At 52.2% G+C, this 25,776-nt stretch overlaps 2 protein-coding genes across 5 annotated transcripts; one reads left to right on the top strand and one right to left on the bottom strand.

Moving 5' to 3' along the window:
- Nucleotides 1-682: 682 nt before the first annotated feature.
- Nucleotides 683-21,649, bottom strand: CDS2 (CDP-diacylglycerol synthase 2). 4 transcript variants are annotated; one of them, XR_004981510.2, is made up of 14 exons: nucleotides 21,550-21,649; nucleotides 14,789-14,931; nucleotides 13,878-13,974; nucleotides 13,165-13,262; nucleotides 12,676-12,815; nucleotides 11,412-11,470; nucleotides 10,413-10,495; nucleotides 9,561-9,648; nucleotides 8,236-8,304; nucleotides 7,213-7,365; nucleotides 6,092-6,211; nucleotides 5,405-5,508; nucleotides 1,266-4,678; nucleotides 683-1,189 (listed from the first exon to the last, which is right to left on the bottom strand). XR_004981510.2 is itself a non-coding variant. In XM_036396633.2 (13 exons), exons 1-13 carry the CDS (start codon nucleotides 21,610-21,612, stop codon nucleotides 4,549-4,551), a joined length of 1,347 nt encoding a protein of 448 aa, XP_036252526.1. In that variant the 5' UTR covers nucleotides 21,613-21,649; the 3' UTR covers nucleotides 683-4,548. The 4 variants fall into 4 exon arrangements, 1 of the variants encoding a protein (XP_036252526.1); XR_008508869.1 differs by having other exon boundaries at nucleotides 683-1,208; nucleotides 1,323-4,678; XR_004981509.2 differs by having other exon boundaries at nucleotides 683-1,303; nucleotides 1,380-4,678.
- A 625-nt stretch (nucleotides 21,650-22,274) lies between these two features.
- Nucleotides 22,275-25,555, top strand: PCNA (proliferating cell nuclear antigen). Its single transcript, XM_036396842.1, has 6 exons — nucleotides 22,275-22,551; nucleotides 23,365-23,462; nucleotides 23,878-23,945; nucleotides 24,367-24,561; nucleotides 24,847-24,970; nucleotides 25,056-25,555. The coding sequence occupies exons 1-6, from the start codon at nucleotides 22,331-22,333 to the stop codon at nucleotides 25,136-25,138; spliced, it is 789 nt and encodes a 262-aa protein (XP_036252735.1). The 5' UTR covers nucleotides 22,275-22,330; the 3' UTR covers nucleotides 25,139-25,555.
- The last annotated feature ends 221 nt before the right edge of the window (nucleotides 25,556-25,776 follow it).

Below are 25,776 nucleotides of genomic sequence, written 5' to 3'. Positions count from 1 at the left end.
TTTGAATTTTTGTTTCCATTTTAAAATTTTTAATTTTATCTTCATCCTAAATTTAATTTTTATTTTTTAATTTTTCAATTTCAATTAGAACTCTGCGGACAGCTGAAGGGGCTGCATGTTTTGCTCCCTTTTCCCTCAGCCAGGCTCTGGAGCAGCCCTTTCTCAGCTGTGTCACGGGCAGGATGTCACGAGGCCTGAACGGAAACTCTGCCTGAGCCCAGAGCTCAGCCCAGGCTGGGCCCAGCAGAGCTCAGAGCTCAGCCCAGGCTGGGTCACCCCACAGAGCTCAGCCCAGGCACCCCAAACCTGCCCTGGGACACCCCGGGAGCCCCAGCCTGGGCAAGGAGAACAGCAGGATTGCCTCTGGAAATCTGCATTTTTCCAGGTCTAAAAATGCAGAATAAATTGGCACAGGATGTGGGGAAAGCAGGGTGAATCTGCATTTTTCCAGAATAGTGAATATTGCTGAATATTGAACATTGCTGACTATTGAATATTGCCGAATATTGAATATTGCCGAATATTGAATATTGCTGAATATTGAATATTGCCAAATATTGAATATTGCTGAATATTTTTTCTCCAGGAAATCCCTCAGGAAGGAGAGCACAGGGCAGGGAATAGGGAATGTGAGTTTGGAAATCACGGCGCACCCACGGCGCTGAATGAAAGTCCCCCCAGGTAATGGAATTTATATTTATTTAACAGTAACATACAGTATATAAATAGGGTAAATACTTTAAAATATACAATATTTCACATTCGAACATTCGGTCAAAGGAAGGCAACTCTACGTGTGCAGCTAGAACTGGAACCAAAACCAAAGCACAGAGAAAGAACAGCCAGGGCTGGAGAGCAGGGGCTGCACAGGAGCACAGAGCTGCCACCGGGGCTGCCACGGGGACAGAGCTGTCCCCAGGAGGGGCCACCAGCACCCAGCCAGGGCAGTGGGACAGGGCAGGGCCCCCCAGCCGGGCCTGGGCGCTGCCTGCACACAGGGGACACAGGGGACACTCCCTGAAGGGGACATTCCCTGGAGGGGACACTGGGATGGCACAGCCCAGCTCTGGGGGATGCTGCAGGACCTCAGCTCCCCTCGAGAGCTGCTCCTCAGCTCAGGGGCACTGCTGGACCCAGGGAATTCTGTTTAACCCAGGGAATCCTGTTTAACTCCAGGAATTCTGTTTAACTCCAGGAATCCTGTTTAACTCCAGGGATTCTGTTTAACTCCAGGAATTCTGTTTAACTCCAGGGATTCTGTTTACCCTGGGAATCCTGTTTCACCCTCGTAACTCAGTTTCACCTTGGTAATTCAGTTTCACCCTGGGAATCCTGTTTCACCCTCCTAACTCAGTTTCACCTTGGGAATCCTGTTTCACCCTGGGAATCCTGTTTCACCCTCCTAACTCTGTTTAACCCTGGGAATTCTGTTTCACCCTGGGAATCCCGTTTCACCCTGCTAACTCTGTTTAACCCAGGCTGATCCCAGGTCTGGTGCCTTCCTGAGCAGGGCCAGCCCCACCTGGGCTACAACCAGGCAGGGAAAAGCAAAATTCCCACCCAGATGTCCCCAGGCCTGGCCCAGCCTTGGGTCAAACCCGTGTCCAAACCCAAAAAACACCTGGGGGTGCCCAGTGTGCCATCCCCACGGGCACTGCCCCTCCCTGGCTGGTGGCTCCACACCTGGGACCTTGACAGGGGCTCCTGTCCCCTCCTCCCAGCTGGCAGCAGCTGCCCTGCCCTGCTCTGAACCTTTGCACCTTCCCTGCTCCGAACCTTTTCCTGTGCCAGGCTGAGCCCCAGCCCTGCAGACCCCACCCCTGGGGTCACTTTGTCCCCACATTCCTCAAGTTCAGCGTCCCCAGGGCCCTGCAGGGCTCCTGCACATCCCTGGGCAGCAGCAACAGCCAGGGCCAGGCCAGCAGCTTCCATGCTTCCCAAATCCCCATCCCAGATCACACCTGCAGGACGTTCCCTGCCCATGGCAAAGGAGGAGGGACAAGATTTAATCCCCCCTCCATCCCAAACCCAGGGTCCCACTCAGCCCCCCAGCCCTGTCAGCTCGGCTGCACGACCTGCAGACAGCCCCAAACCCCAGCTCCATCCCTGCCTCCACTGTTCCCACCCTTCAGTGGCTTCTAAGGGATTTTTCCCATACAGGAAACCCTCCCCAGGCAGCTCTGCCCGTGAGGAGCAGCCCGGGTTTGCAGGGAGGGGGCAGGAATAAAACTGGTCAGGGAATTTCTGATCAGGGAATTTCTGATCAGGGCATTTTCTAATCAGGGTATTGCCTGATCAGGGAATTGTCTGATCAGGGAATTGTCTGATCAGGGAATTTTCTGATCAAGGCATTTTCTAGTCAGAATTTTCTAATCAGAGAATTTTCTAATCAGGACATTTTCTGATCAGGGCAGTTCTGATCAGGGAATTAATTTCTGATCAAGACATTTCTCATCACAGAATTCATTTCTGACCAGGCCATTTCTCATCACAGAATTCATTTCTGACCAGGCCATTTCTCATCACAGAATTCATTTCTGACCAGGCCATCCTGGCAGGCCAGCCCAGGCAGAGCTGCTGCTGCTGCTCCCTCAGCTGCTCCCTGGAGCTGCTTTGCCCTCCAGTGCCCACAGGCAGCACTGACAGCCCTGCCCCAGCAAAGCTCTGCCCTGCTGCTCACAGCAGGAGAGGAACTAAAGGGTTAAAGCAGACGAGCAGGAGACTAAAAACCCACCAGGGGATTTCTCACTAAGGACAGAGCACAGCTTGGGGATATTTATCAACACTGGCGCTTCTGCCTGGGCATTTGGGCAAAGGGCAGGAGCACCCAGGCAGCCCCAGCCACCCTGGCACTGCCCCACGTTAAACACAGCCCAAATACTGCCCTGGGCAAGGTGGGAGCACCTCTGTAATCCTCTGCAGTTTCTGTGTCAGGGGCTTGCACCAACACCTGCTCCATGGACAGAAAAGAAATACAACCTAATTGCAGCTGTTAGGGAGCAAGCACAGGAGAAATCACAACCAGGAGAAATGGGTATGAACACCAAAGCCAGTCCTGGAGTGCCCAGGGCAGCAGAAATTGAGCAACTGAGCAGAGCCTCCTGTGCTTTGCATCCAACACCTGCCCAGGGAGCAGAGCCCAGCACAGCCCACAGGCGTGCGGGAGAGGGGCTGCACCTCTGCTGTGTATTTACACACACTCAGCGTGGGAAAAGCTCTGAACCTGGGGCATTTTCAGGTGGTTGGTTCTCTGCTGATGCCAAGCAGGTGCAGGGGCTCACGTGTGGCTGAAGGTTTGTGGCAGCAACTGCTTGAAAACTCCAATGTATTTATTATTTCTGCATGAGCTCTCCCTGTCACTTGTTCCCTGGGCTAAAACAAGGTAAAGTTTCTCTCTCCCATGCACAAACTATGGAAAGAAGGAAAATCAGAGTCCCCTCGTGTTTGCACGAGGGGTAAATGGGGATATTTTCACTATCTGGTAACAAAAAAAAAAAATAAAAGGAAAGTTTTACAATCTTTAGGGCTCTCTCGTTTTTAAATAATAAAAAAGTATGACAAAATAAAGGAAGGTACTTCATAAAACCTGCAGCTATAAAGTACAAACTACTTCTGACAAGATTCAGTGAGCAAAGCAGGACAGAAGCCTGCAGAGAAATGAACCCAGACTGAAATGCAACACAGACCTTGGTAAACTCAGCAGCACGACTTCTACGACTCAAGTAACAAACAGACATGATCCCTGAAAGAACACAAAACCCCCAGCTGCAGCAAGGAAACTGCCTGGACACTGCTCCCAGGCTCCTTCACACACCCCAGCGTGGGCTTTCCAAGCTTGGAGAAATGAAGAAGTGTGGTTTCTAAAGGTTATTGAATTAAAGGTTTCTAAAGGTTATTGAATTAAAGGTTTCTAAAGGTTATTGAATGGGGGAAACAAACCGAGGTGTTTAAAAGTTGTTCTCACCTGGCAGGAATTGCTCAATGAAACTTCACTGCTCTTTAAATCTCGTTTGCTTCCACGGGTTCTGGGGGAATCTGAAGCTGCCACTCCCTGTGCCCAGCCTGCTCCTGCTCGGAGTGGCCACAAAAATCTGATTTGCCAGGACAGAAGGGAGGGAATGTGAGAGGCACTGCAGGAGCAGCAGTGAGAGCAGCTGCAGGGGGAATGGGCTCACACAGGATCCTCTCCCCTGTGCAAGGAGACTCCCACGGGCAGGAATCTGCCCTGGGACGATTCCCCAGCACCCCCAGCACACGAGGAGGGTCCCAGAGCTGCCCCCTGAGCAGGAGGCTCAGAGCAGTTTGAACACTCCTGCTCCACCCACCCCTCACCTCCTCCTCAGCTACAAACCCCACATTTGCTCGTTTGAACCAAAGCTCTATAAATATATTATTTAGAAAAAAAATAAAATAAAATAAACCACAAATGCCAACATTTACCAAGAAAGGAAGAAAAAGTTACAGTGAAATGAGGCCTTGTTATTGTCTTAAACCAGGGAACTCCCTGGAGGAGGCCTGTGTGCTCTCAGTCCTGCTCCAGGCTCCTGCCTATGCGTCCTCCAGGCTGGCCAGCACTCCCCTGTCCACCAGGTGAGCTTTGAGGGTGTTGAAGATGTGCAGCTGCTGCTCTGGCCTCAGGGTCAGGAACTGCTGGATCAGTTTGCTGGGGTTGGGGCCCCTGGAACACAAAATCAGGGTCAGCAAAGGCTGCAATTCCAGCAGAATGTTCATTGCTGTGCTCTCCAGCCCCCTGGGAGCCTTTTTTTGCTGACAGGGTTTGAATCTCTCTCAGGTATTTCTCTGAGAGAGATTCAAAACCTGGGCAGCAAAAAAAGGTGAAATATCTGACAGAAATTCAGGGCAGCAAGAGAAGTTTAATATCTGAGAGATTCAAACCTGGGCAGCAAGAAAAGGTGAAATATCTGAAAGAAATTCAGGGCAGCAGGAAAATTTAACATCTGACAGAGATTCAAAACCTGGGCAGCAAGAAAAGGTGAAATATCTGATAGAGATTTAGGGCAGCAAGAGAAGTTTAATATCTGAGAGATTCAAACCTGGGCAGCAAGAAAAGGTGAAATATCTGACACAGATTCAATCCTGGCAGCAAGAAAAGGTGAAATATCTGACAGAAATTCCAACCTGACTGCATTTTTAAACAGAACACTGGCCCCTGTGAAGGGAAAGCTGCAGTGGAGGAACCCCCCCGATGGGCACTCACCAGCAACACAAAGACAACAGCAGAAAAAACCCTCCAAGGAAAGCCTGCCAGGTTTCAGTGCTTTAAGCACAGGACCAGTGAGGTGTGTGTGTATCACAGCTGCCTATAAACACAATGGGTTTCTAATAAAAACAAAAGAACAGAGAGCTGGATCAGCCTTCCTGAGGCGTGCAATGGCCCTGTTACCTGATGAAGCTGGCAATGTAGACGTTGACAAAGGTGGCCATCAGGTACTGGCAGTCGAAGCGATCCATGATGCCCCCGTGGCCTGGGATGGTGTTGGCAAAGTCCTGCCAGGGCAGAGGGGTGGCACTGAGCCCTGGTGTCCCCACACACCCCACTCAGCCCTGCCCCAGTTCCAGAGCCACACCAAGGAAATTTGGTTTAATGTCTCCCTGCTTCTGGAAGTTTCTCCTTTATGGAGCTGCTGGAGCCTGAGGGGCAGCGGGGCTCGGCTCAAAGGTCAGGGAAGGCAAATGTTTAAAATGTTTGTCTGCTGCCACCCTGCCCTGCCTTTCAAGGCATCCGAACTGAGCACAGGCTGTTTGTATGTGAAACCGGCCTGCAAGGCACCAAGGGAAACCTCAGATTGCAAAATTTCCTGCCTGGGTCTTCCTGCCCCCACCTGCACCACAGCAGGGTTTGGAATATCACAGTTACAACCTCAAGGTCTCTTCCCTTTTGGTCAAAAAACCAAATCCTGCTCCAGCATTTTATCTGTGTCCGAGCAAACCTCCCTTCCCTGGAGCTCTGGGATTGCCTTGAGGAGCAGCACCCACTTTGGGTCACCTCCCCAAAACCTCCAGGACCCCCCCAAAACCTCCAGGACTCCCCCAAAACCTCCAGGACCCCCCCCAAAACCTCCATGCTCACCTTGATTTTGAAGGCCCTCTTGAAGCCGCTGGCGAAGAAGCCTCCGAAGGGCCCGATGAGGGAGGCGAAGGTGGACAGGGCGATGCTGTGGATCTGGAAGGGGTACATCCTCACGGTCCTCTGCTCACAAACACACAAACAAACACACAAACAAATACACAGAGCACCTTCAGAGCCTGCCCTGCTCCCTGCACCTTCAGAGCCTGCCCTGATCCCTGCCCCTGCAGTGCCTGCCCTGATCCCTGCCCCTGCAGTGCCTGCCCTGATCCCTGCCCCCAGGCTGGAGCTCAGGGCGCTTTCAGGTGGGCTCATGTCCCAGCAGATCTGGGATCTCTGGAACTGGGGTCACGTCCCAGCAGATCTGGGATCTCTGGAACTGGGGTCATGTCCCAGCAGATCTGGGATCGTTCCTTTGGGATCATTCCTCTGGGATCTCTGGAACTGGGCTCCTGTCCCAGCAGATTTAGGATCATTCCTCTGGGATCTCTGGAACTGGGCTGATGTCCCAGCAGATCTGGGGTCTTTCCTTTGGGATCATTCCTCTGGGATCTCTGGCACTGGGTTGCTGTCCCAGCAGATCTGGGGTCATTCCTCTGGGATCATTGCTCTGGGATCTCTGGCACTGGGTTGCTGTCCCAGCAGATCTGGGGTCTTTCCTTTGGGATCATTGCTCTGGGATCTCTGGCACTGGGGTCATGTCCCAGCAGATCTGGGATCATTGCTCTGGGATCTCTGGCACTGGGTTGCTGTCCCAGCAGATCTGGGATCATTCCTCTGGGATCATTGCTCTGGGATCTCTGGCACTGGGCTCATGTCCCAGTAGATCTGGGGTCTTTCCTTTGGGATCATTCCTCTGGGATCTCTGGCACTGGGTTGCTGTCCCAGCAGATCTGGGATCATTCCTCTGGGATCTCTGGCACTGGGTTGCTGTCCCAGCAGATTTGGGATCATTGCTCTGGGATCTCTGGCACTGGGGTCATGTCCCAGCAGATCTGGGATCGTTCCTTTGGGATCTCCAAACACACCTGCCCTCCCCTTTGCTGTGACCCCACAGAGCTCGGCCCTGCCCTTCCCGGGGTGCTCCCAGCCCCAAGCAGAGGCGGGGAGCAGAGCAGCCCTACCCAGCCCAGCACGGAGTGCAGCAGCCCGGGGATGTTGTACTCCTGCAGCTGGAAGAGCTCGGAGGGCTCGCAGTCCACGGTGAAGCTGTTGGTGTCGTTGTTGAACTCCACGGGGCAGGTGAAGCAGCGGTACCCCGACATCACGTAGGACAGCTCCAGGGAAAGAGGGAAAAAGCACAGTTGTGGTTTCCTCAGGGGTTTGTCAGGGGAAAGAAAGGCTGTGCAAGGAGGGGAGGGAGAGGGAAGAGCTCTTCTTGTATTTGTGGGAACGATGGATCTGACTCCATGTTCTCTGAAGGCTGATTCATTATTTTATGTTGCTATGTTGTATAAAGAATGCTATACTAAACTGTACTAAAGAACAGAGAAAGGATACTTAGAGAAGGCTAAAAAGAATAATAAAGCACTGGAATGCTCTGCCCAGGGAGGTGGTGCAATCACCATCTCTGGGTGTGTTTAAAACACCACGGGACATGGCACTGGGTGCTCGAGTCTGGCTGAGGTCTTGGGGCACAGGTTGGACTGGATGATCTCAGAGGTCTCTTCCAACCCCATTATTCTGTGATAAGAATGAAAACTCTGACTCTTTCCAGAGCCTCCACACAGCTTGACCCTGATTGGCCAATAAATCAAAATAAATCCCATGAAACCAATGAACAATCACCTGTTGGATAAACAGCCTCCAACCAAAGCAGCAACCACAGGAGAAGCAATGAGGAAATTATTGCTTTCCTTTTGCTCTGAGGCTTCTCAGCTTCCCAGGAGAGAAATCCTGGGCAGAGGGATTCTTCCAGAAAATGTGACTGCCACAGGCTCTCCCGGGCTCATTAAGGAGATTAATTGTGGTAATCACATATCCCCTGAACAGAGCTCTGAGAAGCTGTGAGAGAGCTCAGAGATTCAAACCCTGGCAGCACCACAAAGGTGAAACAGCTGACAGAGCCTCAAGCCTGAGTGCATTTTTAACACAACACCCTAAGAAGGGAAAGCTGCAGTGGAGGAAGCTCCACCATGGGCACTCACCAGCAACCCAAAGAGAACAGTGGAAAAAAATCCTCCGATAAAACCCTCCCAGGTCTTCTTTGGGGAGAGCTGCCGGAGAGAGCAGAGAAATAAAAATATATTAAAAAACGTTCAAATGATTGATACTTCCTCACCTGTGAGCTGCTGAGGCCACACAAAGGAGTTGGGTCAGAAGGTGACCCCAACACCTCAGTGTGAAATGGCTCAGCCATGGTTGGGTGGCACACACAGGTAAAAATGTATTAAAAAAAGGTAAAACTCTGTTGTAAAACACAGTTCAGGCATTACTGCTCTAGCTAAGTTGTTCGAGTAAGTTCCCATGAAAATAAAATCCCATAACAGTAAAACCCTGCTTATCCCCACTAAAAAATAATTATAAAAGTCAATTAAATTCAATTGAAGTAAATAAAATTCAGTAAAATAAAATAAATTGAATTGAATTTTATTGAATTAGATTTTATTGAATTGAATTGAATTTTATTGAATTTATTTTTATTGAATTGAATTGAAATTAAATTCCATTAAATTAAATTCAATAAAATTCAATTACATTAAATAAAATCCAATAAAATTCAACAAAATTAAATTAAATTAAGATAAATTAAATTAAATTAAATTTCAGCCTCAAAGAGTGGGATGCAGGTTTAATTTGGAGACTTGCTTCAGCCCCACAGAGGCCCCAGAGCAGAGCTGGGGGAGCCGCAAGGAGCCCAAATCCCCATTTCTGCCCCTAATCCCCATTTCTGCCCCCAAATCCCCATTTCTGCCCCAAATCCCCATTTCTGCCCCCAGTCCCCATCTCTGCCCCCCAATCCCCATTTCTGCCCCAAATCCCCATTTCTGCCCCCAATCCCCATTTCTGCCCCCCAGTCCCCATCTCTGCCCCCAATCCCCATTTCTGCCCCCAAATCCCCATCTCTGCCCCCAATCCCCATCTCTGCCCCCCAATCCCCATCTCTGCCCCCCAAATCCCCATCTCTGCCCCCAATCCCCATTTCTGCCCCCAATCCCCATCTCTGCCCCCCCAATCCCCATTTCTCCCCCCCAATCCCCATTTCTGCCCCCAATCCCCATCTCTGCCCCCCAATCCCCATCTCTGCCCCCCAATCCCCATCTCTGCCCCCCAATCCCCATCTCTGCCCCCCAAATCCCCATCTCTGCCCCCAATCCCCATTTCTGCCCCCAATCCCCATCTCTGCCCCCCCAATCCCCATTTCTCCCCCCCAATCCCCATTTCTGCCCCCAATCCCCATCTCTGCCCCCCAATCCCCATCTCTGCCCCCCAATCCCCATCTCTGCCCCCATCCCCATCTCTGCCCCCAAACCTTGATGAGCGGCGTGCGGCCGAAGAAGAAGCCGAACATGTAGGCCATGATGTCGTTGCAGATCACACAGGAGATGGGCACGATGAACCTGGGGGCCAGCAGGGTTTGCACAGAGCCCCTTGTTATTCTCAGTGGTTTTAAGAATTCATAACAATCAGTAAAATTTAAAATAAACATGAAATTCAAATATTTATTCTGTATTTTTAAGTTAAGTACGGATTGAAGTTCTAGAATAGAGATGACGTGGTTGAGAGAGAGATTGAACCAGGAGTAAGCTTTGATAAGTTTTAAAATGTAGTTTTGCAAAAAGATTGAGTGTTTTAGAGAATTAGAACTGTGAAAGATGCATTGTGATAAGAATATGTAGAGAAAAATGTAAGTGATTGGTGTTAGAAGTAATAGTGGCATTGTGTAATAAAAGTTAACAGATCAAAAAACTGTATAGATTAAAAAATAGATTAAATTTATTAGGGCTAGAGTAAAAAGATTCATTTAACTCAATAATTAATTTGTCAGTAAGTTAATTAATAAAAAGCAATTATTTACATTGTTTCTATTATTATTTATGCTTTTAATTAATTAAAATTTAGTATAAAAATGATTAAATAGAATCATTAATATAATTAATAATTATTGATAAGAATTATTAATAAATCAACACATTCTTTATATAATTAATTATTTAATTTGATTAATATTGATATTACCAACTTAATTTAATTAATTTCTTATTTATTAACTTATTGATTATTGATACATAGTTAATAATTACTATTTATTTACTATATACAGAGGGATTCTATGAAAACCCAGATTTTTCAGGCTGCACCACCCAAACCAGGGCAAACTCACCAGATCATCCCTTCAAACAGGTTGTGGATGATGAGGTGGGACTGGGTGACCACGATCAGCAGCGTCACATGGGTCCAGCCAAACTGCAAGAGAGGAGAGCACCCTCACAGAGCTCAGGAATTTATTAATTACCTGTGGTTTGGAAATCAGCCAGAGAAACGGGACAGGATCCCTTGTGCTGAGTTATTCTGGCCTGGGATCCCCCAGGAACATCTCAGTGCTGGAGGAAGATCTGAGCAGGAAGGTTGGGTTTGACTGCCCCATTGAACCCCAAATTCAGCCTCAGCAGACCCCAAATTCAGCCTCAGCAGACCCCAAATTCAGCCTCACCAGACCCCAAATTCAGCCTCACCAGACCCCAAGTTCAGCCTCAGCAAACCCCAAATTCAGCCTCACTAAACCCCAAATTCAGCCTCACCAGACCCCAAATTCAGCCTCACTAAACCCCAAATTCAGCCTCAGCAGACCCCAAATTCAGCCTCAGCAGACCCCAAATTCAGCCTCACCAGACCCCAAGTTCAGCCTCAGCAGGTCCTGAAGTTAACCTCACCAAACCATGAATTTTAACCTCACCAGGCCCTGAACTTTAACCTCACCAGACCCTGAATTTAACCCCAGTAAAACCTGAATTTTAACCCCATCAGACCCTGAATGTAACCCCAGTAAAACCTGAATTTTAACCCCACCAGACCCTGAATTTAACCCCAGTAAAACCTGAATTTTAACCCCACCAGACCCTGAATTTAACCCCAGTAAAACCTGAATTTTAACCTCACCAGACCCTGAATTTAACCCCAGTAAAACCTGAATTTTAACCCCATCAGACCCTGAATGTAACCCCAGTAAAACCTGAACTTTAACCTCACCAGACCCTGAATGTAACCCCAGTAAAACCTGAATTTTAACCCCATCAGACCCTGAGTTTAACCCCAGTAAAACGTGAATCCCAGCCCCAGCAGAGGCCGGGCTCCCCCTGCAGCCCCTGCACCTGGAGCTCACCATGTAGAACTGCAGGCGGTAGTGCTTCTTCACCAGGCTCAGCACGAACATGCAGAACCCTGGGGAGAGACAGGGGCACAGTCAGAGCCCAAACTCCTGCTGGGCAGCACCTCAGGACACAGCCTGTGGGCCACCACCCTGCACAGCTGCTGGGGCATAAAATAACACTGCATTGTAGTTCATTTTTATATATTTTATCATGGGTTTTTTTCATAAAAATATATATTCAAGTAAAATGTTATTTTGTATTTAAATAAATTAATAAGTACATACTATAAATAGTTATATATAATATATATTATATATTTTAAATAAAATATATGTTTTAATAAAATATTATTTTATATTTAAATGAATATATAAGTTGATATAATATACACCTATATTTTTTAAAATATATATTTAAATAGGTATTTTATATTTAAATAAAAATAAAATAAAAATAAATATTATATATTTTTTTATTTTTGAAATATAAAACATATATTTAAGTAAAATATTATTTTATATTTAAATAAAAATAAAAACCTATTAATATATATTATATATTTTTTTCTATTTTTTAAATGTAAGATATATTTTTAAGTAAATTATTATTTATATTTAAATAAAAATAACAACTATACATAATTCTTTATATATTTATATATAAATATATAATAAATATATAAATAAATATTATATATAAATATATATAACTATACATAATTCTTTATATATTTAGTATGTCTATACATATACATACTAAATACATAAAGAAGATATGAAGATTTTAGGGTTTTCCCCTCATTGTAAAGATTTCCCACTATTACAGAAAGATTTATAACTTCCAGCATGCCTGGGGAGCAGAGGAGATTTCCTGCACTGTGGGCAGATTTCCCCCCCAGCCCAGCCCAGCCCAGCCCAGCCCAGGTGTGCCCAGGTGTGCCCAGCCCACCCAGGTGTGCTCAGGTCCCAGCCCAGGCGTACCCAGGTGTGCCCAGGTGCCAGCCCAGGTGTGCTCAGGTGTGCCCAGCCCAGGTGTGCCCAGCCCAGGTGTGCCCAGCCCACCCTGGTGTGCCCAGCCCAGCCCAGGTGTGCTCAGGTGCCAGCCCAGGCATGCCCAGGTGTGCTCAGGTGTGCTCAGGTGTGCCCAGGTGCCAGCCCAGGTGTGCTCAGGTGCCAGCCCAGGTGTGCCCAGGCGTGCCCAGGTGTGCTCAGGTGCCAGCCCAGGCGTGCCCAGGTGTGCCCAGGTGTGCCCAGGTGCCAGCCCAGGCGTGCCCACCTGTGAGGTAGAGGGCGAAGGAGATGAAGCGATGGTATTTGCTGAGGATCCTCAGCGGCTCCTCCCTCTGCACCAGCGTGAAGAAATAATCGGTCACTGTCTCCCCGTAGAAGAAATAATTCACACACAGCAGGAAATACCTGGCAGGGGGAGAAATAATTTAATTTACACACAGCTGGGGAGAATAATTTAATTTATACACAGCTGGGGAGAATAATTCACCCACAGCAAAAAGTACCTGGGCAGGGGGGGCAATAATTTAATTTACACACAGCTGGGGGAAATAATTCACACACACTGGAACTGCCTGGCCAGCTGAGAGCCCAGGTGGGAGCCCCAATGAGAGCCCAGGTGAGAGCCCAGGTGGGTGCCCCAATGAGTGCCCAGGTGGGTGCCCAGGTGGGTGCCCCAATGAGAGCCCAGGTGGGTGCCCAGGTGGGAGCCCCAGTGAGTGCCCAGGTGGGTGCCCAGGTGGGTGCCCTCACTCACCAGCTGAGCGTCCTGAACCAGGGCAGGTCGTAGGAGTGGTAGACGTTGTAGCCGATGGTGATGATCTCGTGGAAGCATTTGATCTGCACACACATCACCTGCACGGCAAGGACAGCAGGCATGGAACCCCTGGGGCAACACCCCTGCGCTCCAGGAGACAGGAACAGAGCCCCTGGCACCTGCACCGCCCCAGCTCCCCCAGCAGCTCCACCAGCCCTGCAGAAGGCTCCCAGGCCCACCTGGGAAACTCTGGGTGGAGTTTTTCCCTCCCAGTCCCATCTGGGTGGCATTTCTGCCTCCAAATCCCATTTTTCCCTTCCAACCCCATCTGGAAAGCTCAGGATGGCATTTTTCCCTCCCAAGGGAAGCTCAGGATGGAGTTTTTCCCTCCCAGTCCCTCCTGGGATGCCGTTTCTCCCTCCCAGTCTCACCTGGGATGCCGTTTCTCCCTCCCAGTCCCTCCTGGGATGCTGTTTCTCCCTCCCAGTCCCTCCTGGGATGCTGTTTCTCCCTCCCAGTCCCTCCTGGGATGCTGTTTCTCCCTCCCCTCCCCTCTGCACACCCCCTTGTGCGAGTTCCAAGCCCTGACCAGCAGACTCCCCCCAGGTTTCCCCCGTGGCAGAGGAACCCAGGATCTCTGGCCACGAGGCTGGAGCTGCCCCCAGGCTCCCCCTGCTGCAGGGAAGGCCAGGACACGTCCCTGCAGCACTCACTATTGTCATCAGGACCATGGGGCCCAGGTAGATGATGATGAAGAAGAAGGTGATCATGGCCAGCGTCAGGATCCCTCTCACCCACCAGTTCTTCCATCTGGGCCAGAGAGAAGGAAAACATCAGAGGAAGGCAAGGCAGAGGAAAGCAGCCCAACAAACTCTGTGTGCACAGGAAGGAAAGCCAGCCCTGCAAACCCCACATTTCCTCGCAGTGCTGCACAGAGAGCTCGAGGTGCTGATAGAGCCTGGCTGCAGCAGCTGCAGCTCAGCCTCACTGGCTGCAGAGCTGAGCACCCCCAGGGCACTGAGGTGGGCCAGGGCAGCCCCTGCTCCTGCTCTGCAGCTTCCCCAGCCCTTGGACCAGCTGCAGGGTGAATTCCCATGAAATGGGAACCACTCCCTCTCCCCACACTGCTCTGCACCAGGACATGGCCCCTGGCTGTGGGACCCTCACTGCCTCCCTGCTGGGAAACCTCAGGAGGATGGAGAGGGCCCTGCTCAGGCAGTGATGGACAGGAGGGATGGACAGGATGGACAGGATGGACAGGGATGGACAGGGATGGACAGGGATGGACAGGGATGGATGGACAGGGATGGACAGGGATGGATGGACAGGGATGGATGGACAGGGATGGATGGACAGGGATGGACAGGGATGGATGGACAGGGATGGATGGACAGGGATGGATGGACAGGGATGGACGGACAGGGATGGACAGGGATGGACGGACAGGATGGACAGGGATGGATGGACAGGGATGGACGGACAGGATGGACAGGGATGGATGGACAGGGATGGACAGGGCCCTGCTCAGGCAGTGATGGACAGGAGGGATGGACAGAGCCCACCCAGGGAGTGCTAGGACAGGATGGATGGACAGGACAGACAGACACCCAGGAAGTGTTTTTACCTCGAGGACAGGTTGGAGAGGGCCCTGTTCAGCACCTCTGGGGTGTCATCTGAGGTGGGCACTGGGGAGGATCCCCCGAACTCAGACTTGCTCTCGCTGTCTGACGCCGTCTCTCCATCCAGCCTGTTCTCAGACTCTGACTCCTGCAGCACACGGAGAGCCAAGCACCCTCAGCAGCCACCCCGGGCTGCCCCAACCCTCAGCAGCCACTCTGCCTCTGCACCACAGGGGGAGGAGAAGGAAATATCCTGGGGGTAACACATGAGAAACATCCTGAGCTGTCCCTCAGCCTCAGAGCAGGCACAGAACAGGCCCTGCACAGCCACAGATGCCTCCAGGTTCACTAATGACCATCTCCAAGTGCTCCAGGCCTTGTTAGCAGGAATCCTGACAAGGTCCCAATCCCCAGGCAGCTCTCAGGGAATGCAGCACTGCCCAAATTAGCAGGAGAAAGGTCTCCAAGTGGGCAGGCTCCAGGCTTGCAGACAGACTTGGGAAGCACTGGCAGCTTGAGGACACTAAAAATAACCCTGAGCTGATCCCCAGTGCGCTGAGGAGGAAGAGGATGGCTTATCACCCTGGCCCAGGCATCCCCAGGGCATACCTGCCCTCCCTGCCCTGCTGCACGCACTAAGTCCTGTGCTTGGGGCTGGAAAAACCCAGCAGGGGCAGTTTGCCAGGGCTGGGGAGGGGATTTAGGGCAGTCCTGGCCCTTCCCAGGGCCACTTTTCCCTCTGACCCAGAGCTCCACGGCTTGCCCCTGATTTCAGCTCCATCCTGCTCCTGGAAGGGAGGGAAGGAAGGAAAAGCCTCTCCCTGGGGAGCCTCCAGCAAGGCAGAGCCCGTGGCCTCTCAAACTCCCTGAGAAGTGACTCAGCCTGCAGGAACAGCACAGGGGGAGCCCAGCTGACAAACGCTGGCAGCTCTGCAAACAACGAGGGCATGAGGGCTCAGTGTCTGCAGAGCTCCAAAAGAACCAAACCAAACGGGCTGCCTGCAGCTGGGGCTGCTGCAGCTCTGCAGGGCGGGAGCTGCTCCCTCCCTGGAAGCAGGAAAAGGTGATTATACCCCCTGGAATAATTAATAAATTAATTTAGTAAAGCTGAGATGTGTCAGTGGCTGCAAGCCAGGCTCTGAAATCACACAAGGACAGGGAGGCTCTGTCAGGTGGAGGAAACTAAAAATACCTGGGGGATGTCAGGGGTGATTGCCAGGGATGAGCAGAGCTCCAGAATACCGGGAAAAGGAATGCAGGAATAGAATCAGGCTGGGAATTTATCCCAATTCCCTGATTTCTGCACAAGGCATGATGGGGAGAAAGAGCAAAACCCCAAATCTCTGCCAGGGCTGCCTCTCCTGTGAAGCAGAGCTGGAAAAATCCAGATTCCTGCTCACTTTTCCTTTTTTCTCTCCACGGAACCAACAGCTCTGAGCAACGTTTGTCAACAGATATTTCCCCATCCTGCAAGAAAGATACACAGAAAATCGACTTTGTCTGAGCTCTCTCTAAACAACTCCCCTCCCTCCAGAGGGTGGGGAGACATTCCTGCTCGCACTCAGATGGGTTCTGTCACACAAACATCCACGATCTCAGCTGCCATGGAAACCAGCCTGCTCCCTCTCGCTGCCAAAAATCCCCTGCCCAGCACAGATCCCAGCTCAGCACCCAGCGCTGGCACACGAAATCAGCCCCAAAAATGGCATTTTTGGGCACTTTCCTTGGAGCCAGGCACTGTTTTAGCCAAAAGCTGTGGCAGAAAATGCTACAAAACAAATGATGCAAAGGGAAATGGGGCTGCTTTTCCAGGCAGCAGAGCTGACAGCTGGAACAGGAGGGACCAAGTGCACCTCTGCTCTCACCCCTGCAGGATCAAAGCAAATGCAATTACCTTAATTAACACAGACCCTGCAGCCTCTGCCATGAAAACCCCAATGCTTTCCACCAAGGGCTTTAATTCTTAATTTACATTGGGGAAACTGCCCCATTCCTCTCCCCTCCTTAACCTCAGTCATGAAAACCCCAATATTTTCCAGGAGAGGCTTTAAATTCTGATTTACATGGAGAAAACTGCCCCATTCCTGTCCCCTCTTTAACCTCAGTAACGAAAATCCCAATATTTTCCACCAAGGGCTTTAAATTCTGATTTAAATGGAGGAAACTGCTCCATTCCTCTCCCCTCTTTAACCTGTCATGAAAACCTCAACGTTTTCCACCAAGGGCTTTAATTCTTAATTTACATGGGGGAAACTGCCCCATTCCTCTCCCCTCCTTAACCTCAGTCATGAAAACCCCAATGTTTTCCACAAAGGGTTTTAATTCTTAATTTACATTGGGGAAATTGCTCCATTCCTGTCCCCTATTTAACCTCAGTCATGAAAACCTCAACGTTTTCCACCAAGAGCTTTAATTCTTAATTTACATTGGGGAAACTGCTCCATTCCTCTCCCCTCTTTAACCTGTCATGAAAACCTCAACATTGTCCACAAAGGGCTTTAATTCTTAATTTACATGGAAGAAACTGCCCCATTCCTCTCCCCTCTTTAACCTCTATAACAAAAACCCCAATATTTTCCACCAAGGGTTTTAATTCTTAATTTACATTGGGGAAACTGCCCCATTCCTGTCCCCTATTTAACCTGTCATGAAAACCCCAATGTTTTCCAGGAGGGGCTTTCAATTCTGATTTACATGGAGAAAACCGCCCCATTCCTGTCCCCTCTTTAACGTCAGTAACAAAAATCTCAATGTTTTCCACAAAGGGCTTTAGTTCTTAATTTACATGGGGGAAATTGCTCCATTCCTCTCCCCTCTTTAACCTCTATAACGAAAACCCCAATATTTTCCACCAAGGGCTTTAATTCCTAATTTACATTGGGGAAATTGCCCCATTCCTGTCCCCTCTTCAACCTCCAGGGCATCTCCCAGAGCTGGGGATGTTCTGGGGAGGGTTCTGTGCTTCTGGGGGCGTTTCTGGGCAGAAGCACAGGATCAGGAGGGCCCAGGGAGGTGGAGCTGGAGCCTGCACAGACATTTCCATCTGCTGCTCCTGGGGAGAGCAAACAGCTCAGCCCAGAGCTTCCTGCAGGAAAAGGTTATTTTTGTCCTCAGAAGGACAAGACTGAGAGGCTGCAGCTCGCCAAGGCCGCTGCCTTCTGACCCTCAGCTCCCAAGGAGCTCACAGAGATTTTTCCAAAACATAACAAGGAAAAAAAAAAAACCTCATTTTTCCTCATAATGTGGAAAAAAAAAACCTCATTTTTCCTCATAATGAAGGAAAAACCCCTCATTTTTCCTCATAATGAGGAAAAACCCCTCATTTTTCCTCATAGCGAAGAAAAACCCCTCATTTTCCCTCATAATGAGGAAAAACCCCTCGTTTTCCCTCATAATGAGGAAAAACTCCTCGTTTTACCTCATACCAAGGGTTGAGGGACAGGAAACCTCCCTGCAGCTGCACTTGGAAATGTTGGGAAATTCTCTGCTGCATTTGACAATTTTGGGAAATTCTGGCAGTTTTGGGGAATTCTCTGCTGCATTTGACAATTTTGGGGAATTCTGGCAGTTTTGGGGAATTCTCTGCTGCATTTGACAATTTTGGGGAATTCTGGCAGTTTTGGGGAATTCTCTGCTGCATTTGACAATTTTGGGGAATTCTGGCAGTTTTGGGGAATTCTCTGCTGCATTTGACAATTTTGGGGAATTCTCTGCCGTTTCTATGACAGAACATCACATCCAGCCCCCCAGAGGAGCTGTTCCTGCTGCCTGCAAACATTTCACTGCTTCGTTTCCCCCTCCTGCGACTCGTTTCGAGTTTTTGCGAGGAGCAGCACGAGGTGGAGGTTCCCTCTCTCCAGGAAGGCCACCCCAGGCCAGCAGCTGGAAGGAAATAGCAGAGCAGCCCTTCAGAAGGCTCAGAGCACGTGGAAACAGGGGATGGAGAGAACTGGATTGTCCTGTGAGCTCTTCAGGGACACAGGATTGTCCTTGTGACCTTCAGGGACACAGGATTGTCCTCTTTAGGGACACAGGATTGTTCTCTTTATGGACACAGGATTGTCCTCTGAGCTCCTTTATGGACACAGGATTGTCCCTGTGAGCTCTTTAGGGACACAGGATTGTCCTTGTGACCTTTAGGGACACAGGATTGTTCTCTTTAGGGACACAGGATTGTCCTCTGAGCTCCTTTAGGGACACAGGATTGTCCCTGTGAGCTCCTTTAGGGACACAGGATTGTCCCTGTGAGCTCCTTTAGGGACACAGGATTGTCCTGTGAGCTCCTTTAGGGACACAGGATTGTCCCTGTGAGCTCCTTTAGGGACACAGGATTGTCCCTGTGAGCTCCTTTAGGGACACAGGATTGTCCCTGTGAGCTCCTTTAGGACACAGGATTGTCCTCTGAGCTCCTTTAGGGACACAGGATTGTCCCTGTGAGCTCCTTTAGGGACACAGGATTGTTCTCTTTAGGGACACAGGATTGTCCTGTGAGCTCTTTATGGACACAGGATTGTCCCTGTGACCTTTATGGACACAGGATTGTCCCGTGAGCTCCTTTAGGGACACAGGATTGTCCCTGTGACCTTTAGGGACACAGGATTGTCCCTGTGAGCTCCTTTAGGGACACAGGATTGTCCCTGTGAGCTCCTTTAGGAACACAGGATGGTCCCTGTGAGCTCCTTTAGGACACAGGATTGTCCCTGTGAGCTCCTTTAGGGACACAGGATTGTCCTGTGACCTCTTTAGGGACACAGGATTGTCCTGTGACCTCTTTAGGGACACAGGATTGTCCCGTGAGCTCCTTTAGGGACAGCTGAACCCAGCCCCAGCTCGGCCCAGCCCGTTTGTTGTGCACCAGCCCTGCCAATCCTCCCCATCCCAGCACACAAACATGGAATATCAAACTCCCTGAAGGTTTTCTGCAGCACAGCAAATTCCAGCTGGGATGAACAGAGCTCAAGGTCTCACCCTGTGCACAGCTGGAGCCACCCCAGGGTGACAATTGCCAGCACTTCTGTCCCAGACCACATCAGCACCACGAAGTTCCCTCAAACCTGCCCGTCCAGCCCCCAGCAGGTGCTTAACTGGCACTAAAATCACATTAAAATTGCATTAGAATTGCAGAAGTGCCCTGCCTGATGATTCCACGCTGCTCAGAGCTGCACCCTCCGTGCACTAATGGAGAAAACATCGATTTGCTGCTGCTGGGGGCTGGCGGGCCTGTCCCAAACCAAGGGCACTAAAGGCAGAGCTGCTCCTCCCTGCCAGCCGGCCAACGCTGTTTGCAAAGCTCCCCTGAGCCTGCACTCCTCCCGTGAGGTGACAAAGGTGACAGATGAGTCACAGAGCAACCCTGAGCACGCAGGGCTGCGTGGAGGGATGGCACAGGGACACAGGGCCAGGTTTGCTCCCTGTGCCTCTCCTGCCTGAAAATGAAACTTTTCCCTTTGCAGAAAGGCAGTGCCAGCCCTCATTAAAGCAGGAAATTCCCTGGGGTGGCTTAGGAGGTGCCAAACCCTTCCCTGAGGGAACCTGAGGGGTTTGGACCCCTCCTGTCATTCCCTGGGGATGATTTGGGAGATCCCAAACCCTTCCCTAAGGGAAGCTTTGGAACCCCCCCATCATTCCTTAGGAATGATTGAGGAGGTCCCAAACTCTTCCCTGAGGTTTCCTAAGGTTTAGAAAAAAACACCCCCATCATTCCCTGGGGATGATTTGTGGGGTCCCAAGGCAGGTTTGGACCCCCTGTCATTCCCTAGGGATGATTTAGGGGGTCCCAAACTCTTCCCTAAAGGCAGGTTTAGAATCTCCCTGCTTTTCCTTAGGGATGATTTAGGGGATCCCAAACTCTTGCCTAAGGGGAAGTTTGTAACCCCTCTGTCATTCCCTGGGGATGATTTAGGAGATCCCAAACCCTTCCTCAAGGGCAGGTTTGGAACACCCCTGTCATTCCCTAGGGATGATTTAGGAGATCCCAAACCCTTCCTTAAGGGCAGGTTTGGAACACCCCTGTTATTTCTTAGGGACGATTTAGAAGGCACCAAACCCTTCCCTAAGGGCAGGTTTGTAACCCCCCATCATTCCATGGGGATTATTTATGATATCCCAAATTCTTCCTAAAGGCAGGTTTGGACACACACACACACACACACACACACACCCCCCCATCATTCCCTGGGGATAATTTAGGGGATCCCTAAGGGCAGGTTTTTAACCTCCCTGTCATTCCGTAGGGATGATTTAGGGGGTCCTAAGCAGGTGTTTAACCCTCCACCACTCCCTGGGGATGATTTAGGGGTCCTAGGCAGGTTTTTAACTCCCTGTTATTCCCTGGGGATGATTTAGGGCAGGTTTTAAACTCTCCTGTCATTCCCTAGGGATGATTTAGGAGTCCTAGGCAGGTTTTTAACCCCCTGTTATTCCCTGGGGATGATTTAGGGCAGGTTTTTACCCCGCCGTTCATGCCCCGGGCCCGGCCTGGCAGCACCGCGCTGGCCTCACCGGAGCCCTGCCCAAACCCGCTCCACGCCCAGCCCTCCTCACCCCGGGCCGCTCCGCTCGCAGCCCCGGGGGCGGGATCTGCTCCCCCGGACCGAATACCCCGAGCCCGGGCCGAGCTCCCCGAGCGCGGGGCCCTCGCAGCGGCCTCACCGCGGGCCGCCGGGACCGTGCAGTGCGCAGGGCGTGCAGTCCCCGCTCCCGCCGGTGCTTCCCGGTTCTCCCGGTGCCCCCCCGTGCCCTGAGGCCCCCCGGGGCCGCTCCCTACCTTGTCCTGGGGGTCTCGGGCCCCGCCGGGGCCGCGCCCGGGCCGCAGTCGCGCCTCGCTCATGCCGGACCCGCCGCGCCGCCGCCGCCAGGGGGCGACACCGCACCGGCAAAACCGCCGCCCACCAATGGGCCGGAGGGGCGGGGCCGGAGCGCGAGGGGGGGCGGCCGCGCCCAGGCGTGCCCGCGGCGCCGGCGGCCAATGGGAGGCGTGGGATTGGCGAAGGGCGGGGCTTTGGGGTGAGGCATGGCGGCGCCCAGGTGTACCCGGATGGAGGGGGGCGCCATGATGTGTGGCGCGGGAAGGTCCCCGGGCGCTGGGAGAAGCGTGAGGAGTTTTCTTTAGGGACAAGCGGGTTTGTGTTATGGCCGCTTTACGGTCAGCACACGATGCCCGAGGAGAGGCGCGCCACCGAGCCGTCCGTACGGCCAGGCCCCGTGTGCGGCACCGGCGGCGCTGCAGGGAACGGGCCCTGCCGCCATCGCTGCGCAGCGAGGCAGGACGCGGGCCTCTGTAACCCGCGCGGTGATTGGCTCCCGCCGCGCGAACGGGCGGGGCTAAAGGGAAGAGCAGATCTGTGATTGGCCGGAGCGCGGCGGGGCGCTGTATGTGAGCTAGGAGGGGGTTGGGCTAAAGGAGGAGAGCGGCGCTGGTGATTGGCTGCTGCGCGGCGGTGGGCGGAGCGGCAGAGTTGATAAAAGGGGCTTGGCGGACCGCCTCGCTATATTTCAGTTGTTCCGCTTTCGGCTCCGTCCGTGTCGCTCCCGCTGGTGCTGCCAAGATGTTCGAGGCGCGGCTGGTGCAGGGCTCGGTGCTCAAGCGAGTGCTGGAGGCCCTCAAGGACCTCATCACCGAGGCCTGCTGGGACCTGGGCTCGGGCGGCATCAGCCTGCAGAGCATGGACTCCTCGCACGTCTCGCTGGTGCAGCTCACACTGCGATCGGAGGGCTTCGACACCTACCGCTGCGACCGCAACATCGCCATGGGCGTCAACCTGTCCAGGTCAGCCGGCGGCGGGCTCTCCTGGAGCGCTGCCATGGGGCGGCCGAGCAGGCCCGGCGGGCTGTGGCGCGCAGGGCTGCGGGAGAAAGGGTGTGAGGGGAGATGTGGGGGCGAGGGGCCCTCCGGAGGTGCGAGGGGGTCCCGGGGGCGCTCGGAGCTCCCTCACTCCTTCTCTTTCTCACTCCCCCCGCATTCCCCTCACGGCTCTCGCGCCGTTTTTCGCGGCGCGCGCGGGGCGCGTCGCGGCCGTGACGTCACTGCCGGCGCCAAGTGGCGGGAAAAGGCAGCGCTGGCCGCCATGGCCCCGGGTGGGGAAGCAGTGACAGTGACAGCTTTAAACTCTGCCGCTGTCTGGAAAGGACCCGCGGAACCCTGGGCAGGTGGTGCTTCCTGCCCCGCTGGTCAGCCCTGTGAGGCGCTTCTGGAGTGCTGTGCCCAGCTCTGGGTTGTGCAGCAGAGCAGAGACACGGGGCTCCCGCAGCGGGACAAAGATGAGGGGCCTGGAGCGTGTCCGTTATGAGGAAAGGCTGAGGAGACTGCTGAGAGAGGGAAATCATCCCTGTGTATAAATATCCATGAGAGGGGTCAGGATGGATCCAGCCATGGGACAGGAGGAACAGGCAGGAGCTGATCACGGGAGGTTCCACCTCGTGTATGTGGAGGAACTTTGTGGGTGAACAAGCACTGGAAGAGATCAGCCAGAGAGGCTGGGGGGTCTCCCCATACACCCCCTTTCCCTGATCACTGTGATATCCCATCCCCTCCTGCTCTCAGCTCCCAGCCCTGTGAGTGACCTCTCTTTGTCCCCTGCAGCATGTCCAAGATCCTGAAGTGTGCAGGGAACGAGGACATCATCACCCTGCGGGCCGAGGACAACGCCGACACCCTGGCCCTGGTGTTCGAGGCACCCAGTGAGTGGCATTTGGGAAATCCTTTGTTACTGGGGTGTGTTCAGGCAGCTTCAGGAGCCCCAGGGATGGAGGAGGGAGGGAAATGGCAGTGGGTCCTGCAGGAATGAGAGGGGACACCTGACTCTTGGAACAGTCTGGAGATTGAAACTTGATCAAGTTATAAAATACTAAATATTATAAATAATTTTTTTGTGAGAGGAAGGCTCTTTCAGGCTGCACACAAATAAGTTTGGCTGTACCCTTTGAGCCTGTAAAAGGCTTTTAGGGCATTCCCAGAGTTCCAGCCCTAAGGGAACAGAGGGAAATCTTACTGTCCTTATTGAGGTGGTTGTACCTGGAGGGAGTGGGCAGTGGCAGCAGTCCTGCTGACATTTGTCACTCTGCCATTTGGAGTCACTGAGCTTTGCTTCCCCAGACCAGGAGAAGGTTTCTGATTACGAGATGAAGCTGATGGATCTCGATGTGGAGCAGCTGGGAATCCCAGTAAGTAACAGCTTGGGTGGCACTGGTGTGGAACTGGGTTCATATCCTATCCTGGAACACAACGGCCTTGGGAGCTGGACAGCCCTGGGGCTGCCAGGGAGTGCCCAACCCTGGCAGGGTGGCACTGTGGGTGTCCCTGGGTGTTCCCAGCCCTGCCAGGCTGTCTCTATGGGTGCCCAGCCCTGGCAGGCTGTCCCTGTGGGTGTCCCTGGGTGTTCCCAGCCCTGCCAGGCTGTCTCTATGGGTGCCCAGCCCTGGCAGGCTGTCCCTGTGGGTGTCCCTGGGTGTTCCCAGCCCTGCCAGGCTGTCTCTATGGGTGCCCAGCCCTGCCAGGCTGTCTCTGTGGGTGCCCAGCCCTGGCAGGCTGTCCCTGTGGGTGTCCCTGGGTGTTCCCAGCCCTGCCAGCTGTGCCTGTCCCCAGGAGCAGGAGTACAGCTGCGTGGTGAAGATGCCCTCAGCCGAGTTCGCGCGCATCTGCCGGGACCTGAGCCACATCGGCGACGCCGTCGTCATCTCCTGCGCCAAGGACGGCGTCAAGTTCTCCGCCAACGGCGAGCTGGGCAACGGCAACATCAAACTGTCCCAGACCAGCAACGTGGACAAGGAGGAGGAGGCTGTGAGTGGGGCCTGCAGGGCTCAGGGCTCACCTGCAGGGCCGCTGCTGTGCCCTGGGGGGGATCCTGGAACTGGGGTTGGGAAGGGCCTTTCTGGAGGTCACTGGGTGCCACCCTGCAGCGAGCAGGGACAGCTCCCTGTGGGTTATGGGGTCCCTGGGTCCCTCTAGGGTTACCCTGGGAGCTGCAGCAGAGCTGGGCAGGTGGGAGCAGCCCTGGTGGCTGTGGCTGAGCTGTGCCAGGGCTCTGCGTTGTTCTCTCTCTGCAATCCTCTCCTGCTCACCCAGGTCACAATAGAGATGAACGAGCCCGTGCAGCTGACCTTCGCCCTGAGGTACCTCAACTTCTTCACCAAAGCCACCCCCCTGTCCCCCACGGTGACACTCAGCATGTCTGCAGATGTTCCCCTGGGTGAGTGCCTGAGCAGAACTGCAGCTTGCTTGAGGCTGGGTTTGCTGTAGAACCCTCTGAACACCTTTTTTCACTCTCTCCTCAGTTGTGGAGTACAAGATCGCTGACATGGGACACCTCAAGTACTACCTGGCCCCCAAGATCGAGGACCAGCAGGATGGCTCTTAACTGGAGCAGGACTGGGGGCCATCTGCTCCTGCCTGGAGGAGCAATTCCAGAGCCTTGGAGCATCCTGGGAGCACTGTAGCCGTGTCTTGTAGATATATTTGTAAATATTTTTCAACTCTCTGTTTTGCTATCCTGGTACCATTGGAAATAGGAAAGCTGAGTTTTTCTAGTCTGTTCCTGTACTCCCAACAATCTCTTGGATGCTGTTGAAGTTTTTTACTCCTTTCAGCTGCCGTTGGAGAAGAGGGGCAATATTTAATGGGTCAAGATGTATCCTGGAGTTTCCCCTGTGGAGCTGTAGTTTAGGGTTGCTGTTTTGTTATCCCACGAGTTTATGTGACCTTACTTGATTTATTTTTGAAGCTGATATTCTGATTGAAATTTGGAAAATGAAAATAAAAAATATAATTTCCTGGAGTTTGTCGTGTTTAAATGTGGGTGGGTGAATCGATCCTTTTGAAGCTGTTGTGATGTGCCCTGACTCCCTTGTCAAGGCCCAGAGTTCAGCTCTGGTCACTCAGTGTGGGAGAGGTGCTGGTCCGTTCCCTGGATGCGGCCCTTGGGGACAGGGGTTCCTATAAAGGCTTTTTCCAACCTCTGCCCGATTTTCAGCACATTATTTGGGAAAATCCTGAGGA

Source organism: Molothrus ater, chromosome 28 (genome assembly GCF_012460135.2).
Source record: "Molothrus ater isolate BHLD 08-10-18 breed brown headed cowbird chromosome 28, BPBGC_Mater_1.1, whole genome shotgun sequence".
Taxonomy (NCBI): Eukaryota; Metazoa; Chordata; class Aves; order Passeriformes; family Icteridae; genus Molothrus; species Molothrus ater.
The sequence above is the reverse complement of the archived record's forward strand: the minus strand, read 5'-3'. Positions and strand labels throughout refer to the sequence as shown.

Coding starts and splice junctions, on each gene's coding strand:
- CDS2 (XM_036396633.2), bottom strand. CDS start 21,612: ATGAGCGAGGCGCGACTGCGGCCCGGGCGCGGCCCCGGCGGGGCCCGA. Junction 12,816..13,164: donor TGGTTCAGGACGCTCAGCTG/GTGAGTGAGGGC, acceptor TCCCCCTGCCAG/GTATTTCCTGCTGTGTGTGA. Junction 7,366..8,235: donor CTGTTCTCTTTGGGTTGCTG/GTGAGTGCCCAT, acceptor CTTTCCCTGGAG/CTGTCCTACGTGATGTCGGG.
- PCNA (XM_036396842.1), top strand. CDS start 22,331: ATGTTCGAGGCGCGGCTGGTGCAGGGCTCGGTGCTCAAGCGAGTGCTG. Junction 22,552..23,364: donor ATGGGCGTCAACCTGTCCAG/GTCAGCCGGCGG, acceptor TGTCCCCTGCAG/CATGTCCAAGATCCTGAAGT. Junction 23,946..24,366: donor TGGAGCAGCTGGGAATCCCA/GTAAGTAACAGC, acceptor GCCTGTCCCCAG/GAGCAGGAGTACAGCTGCGT.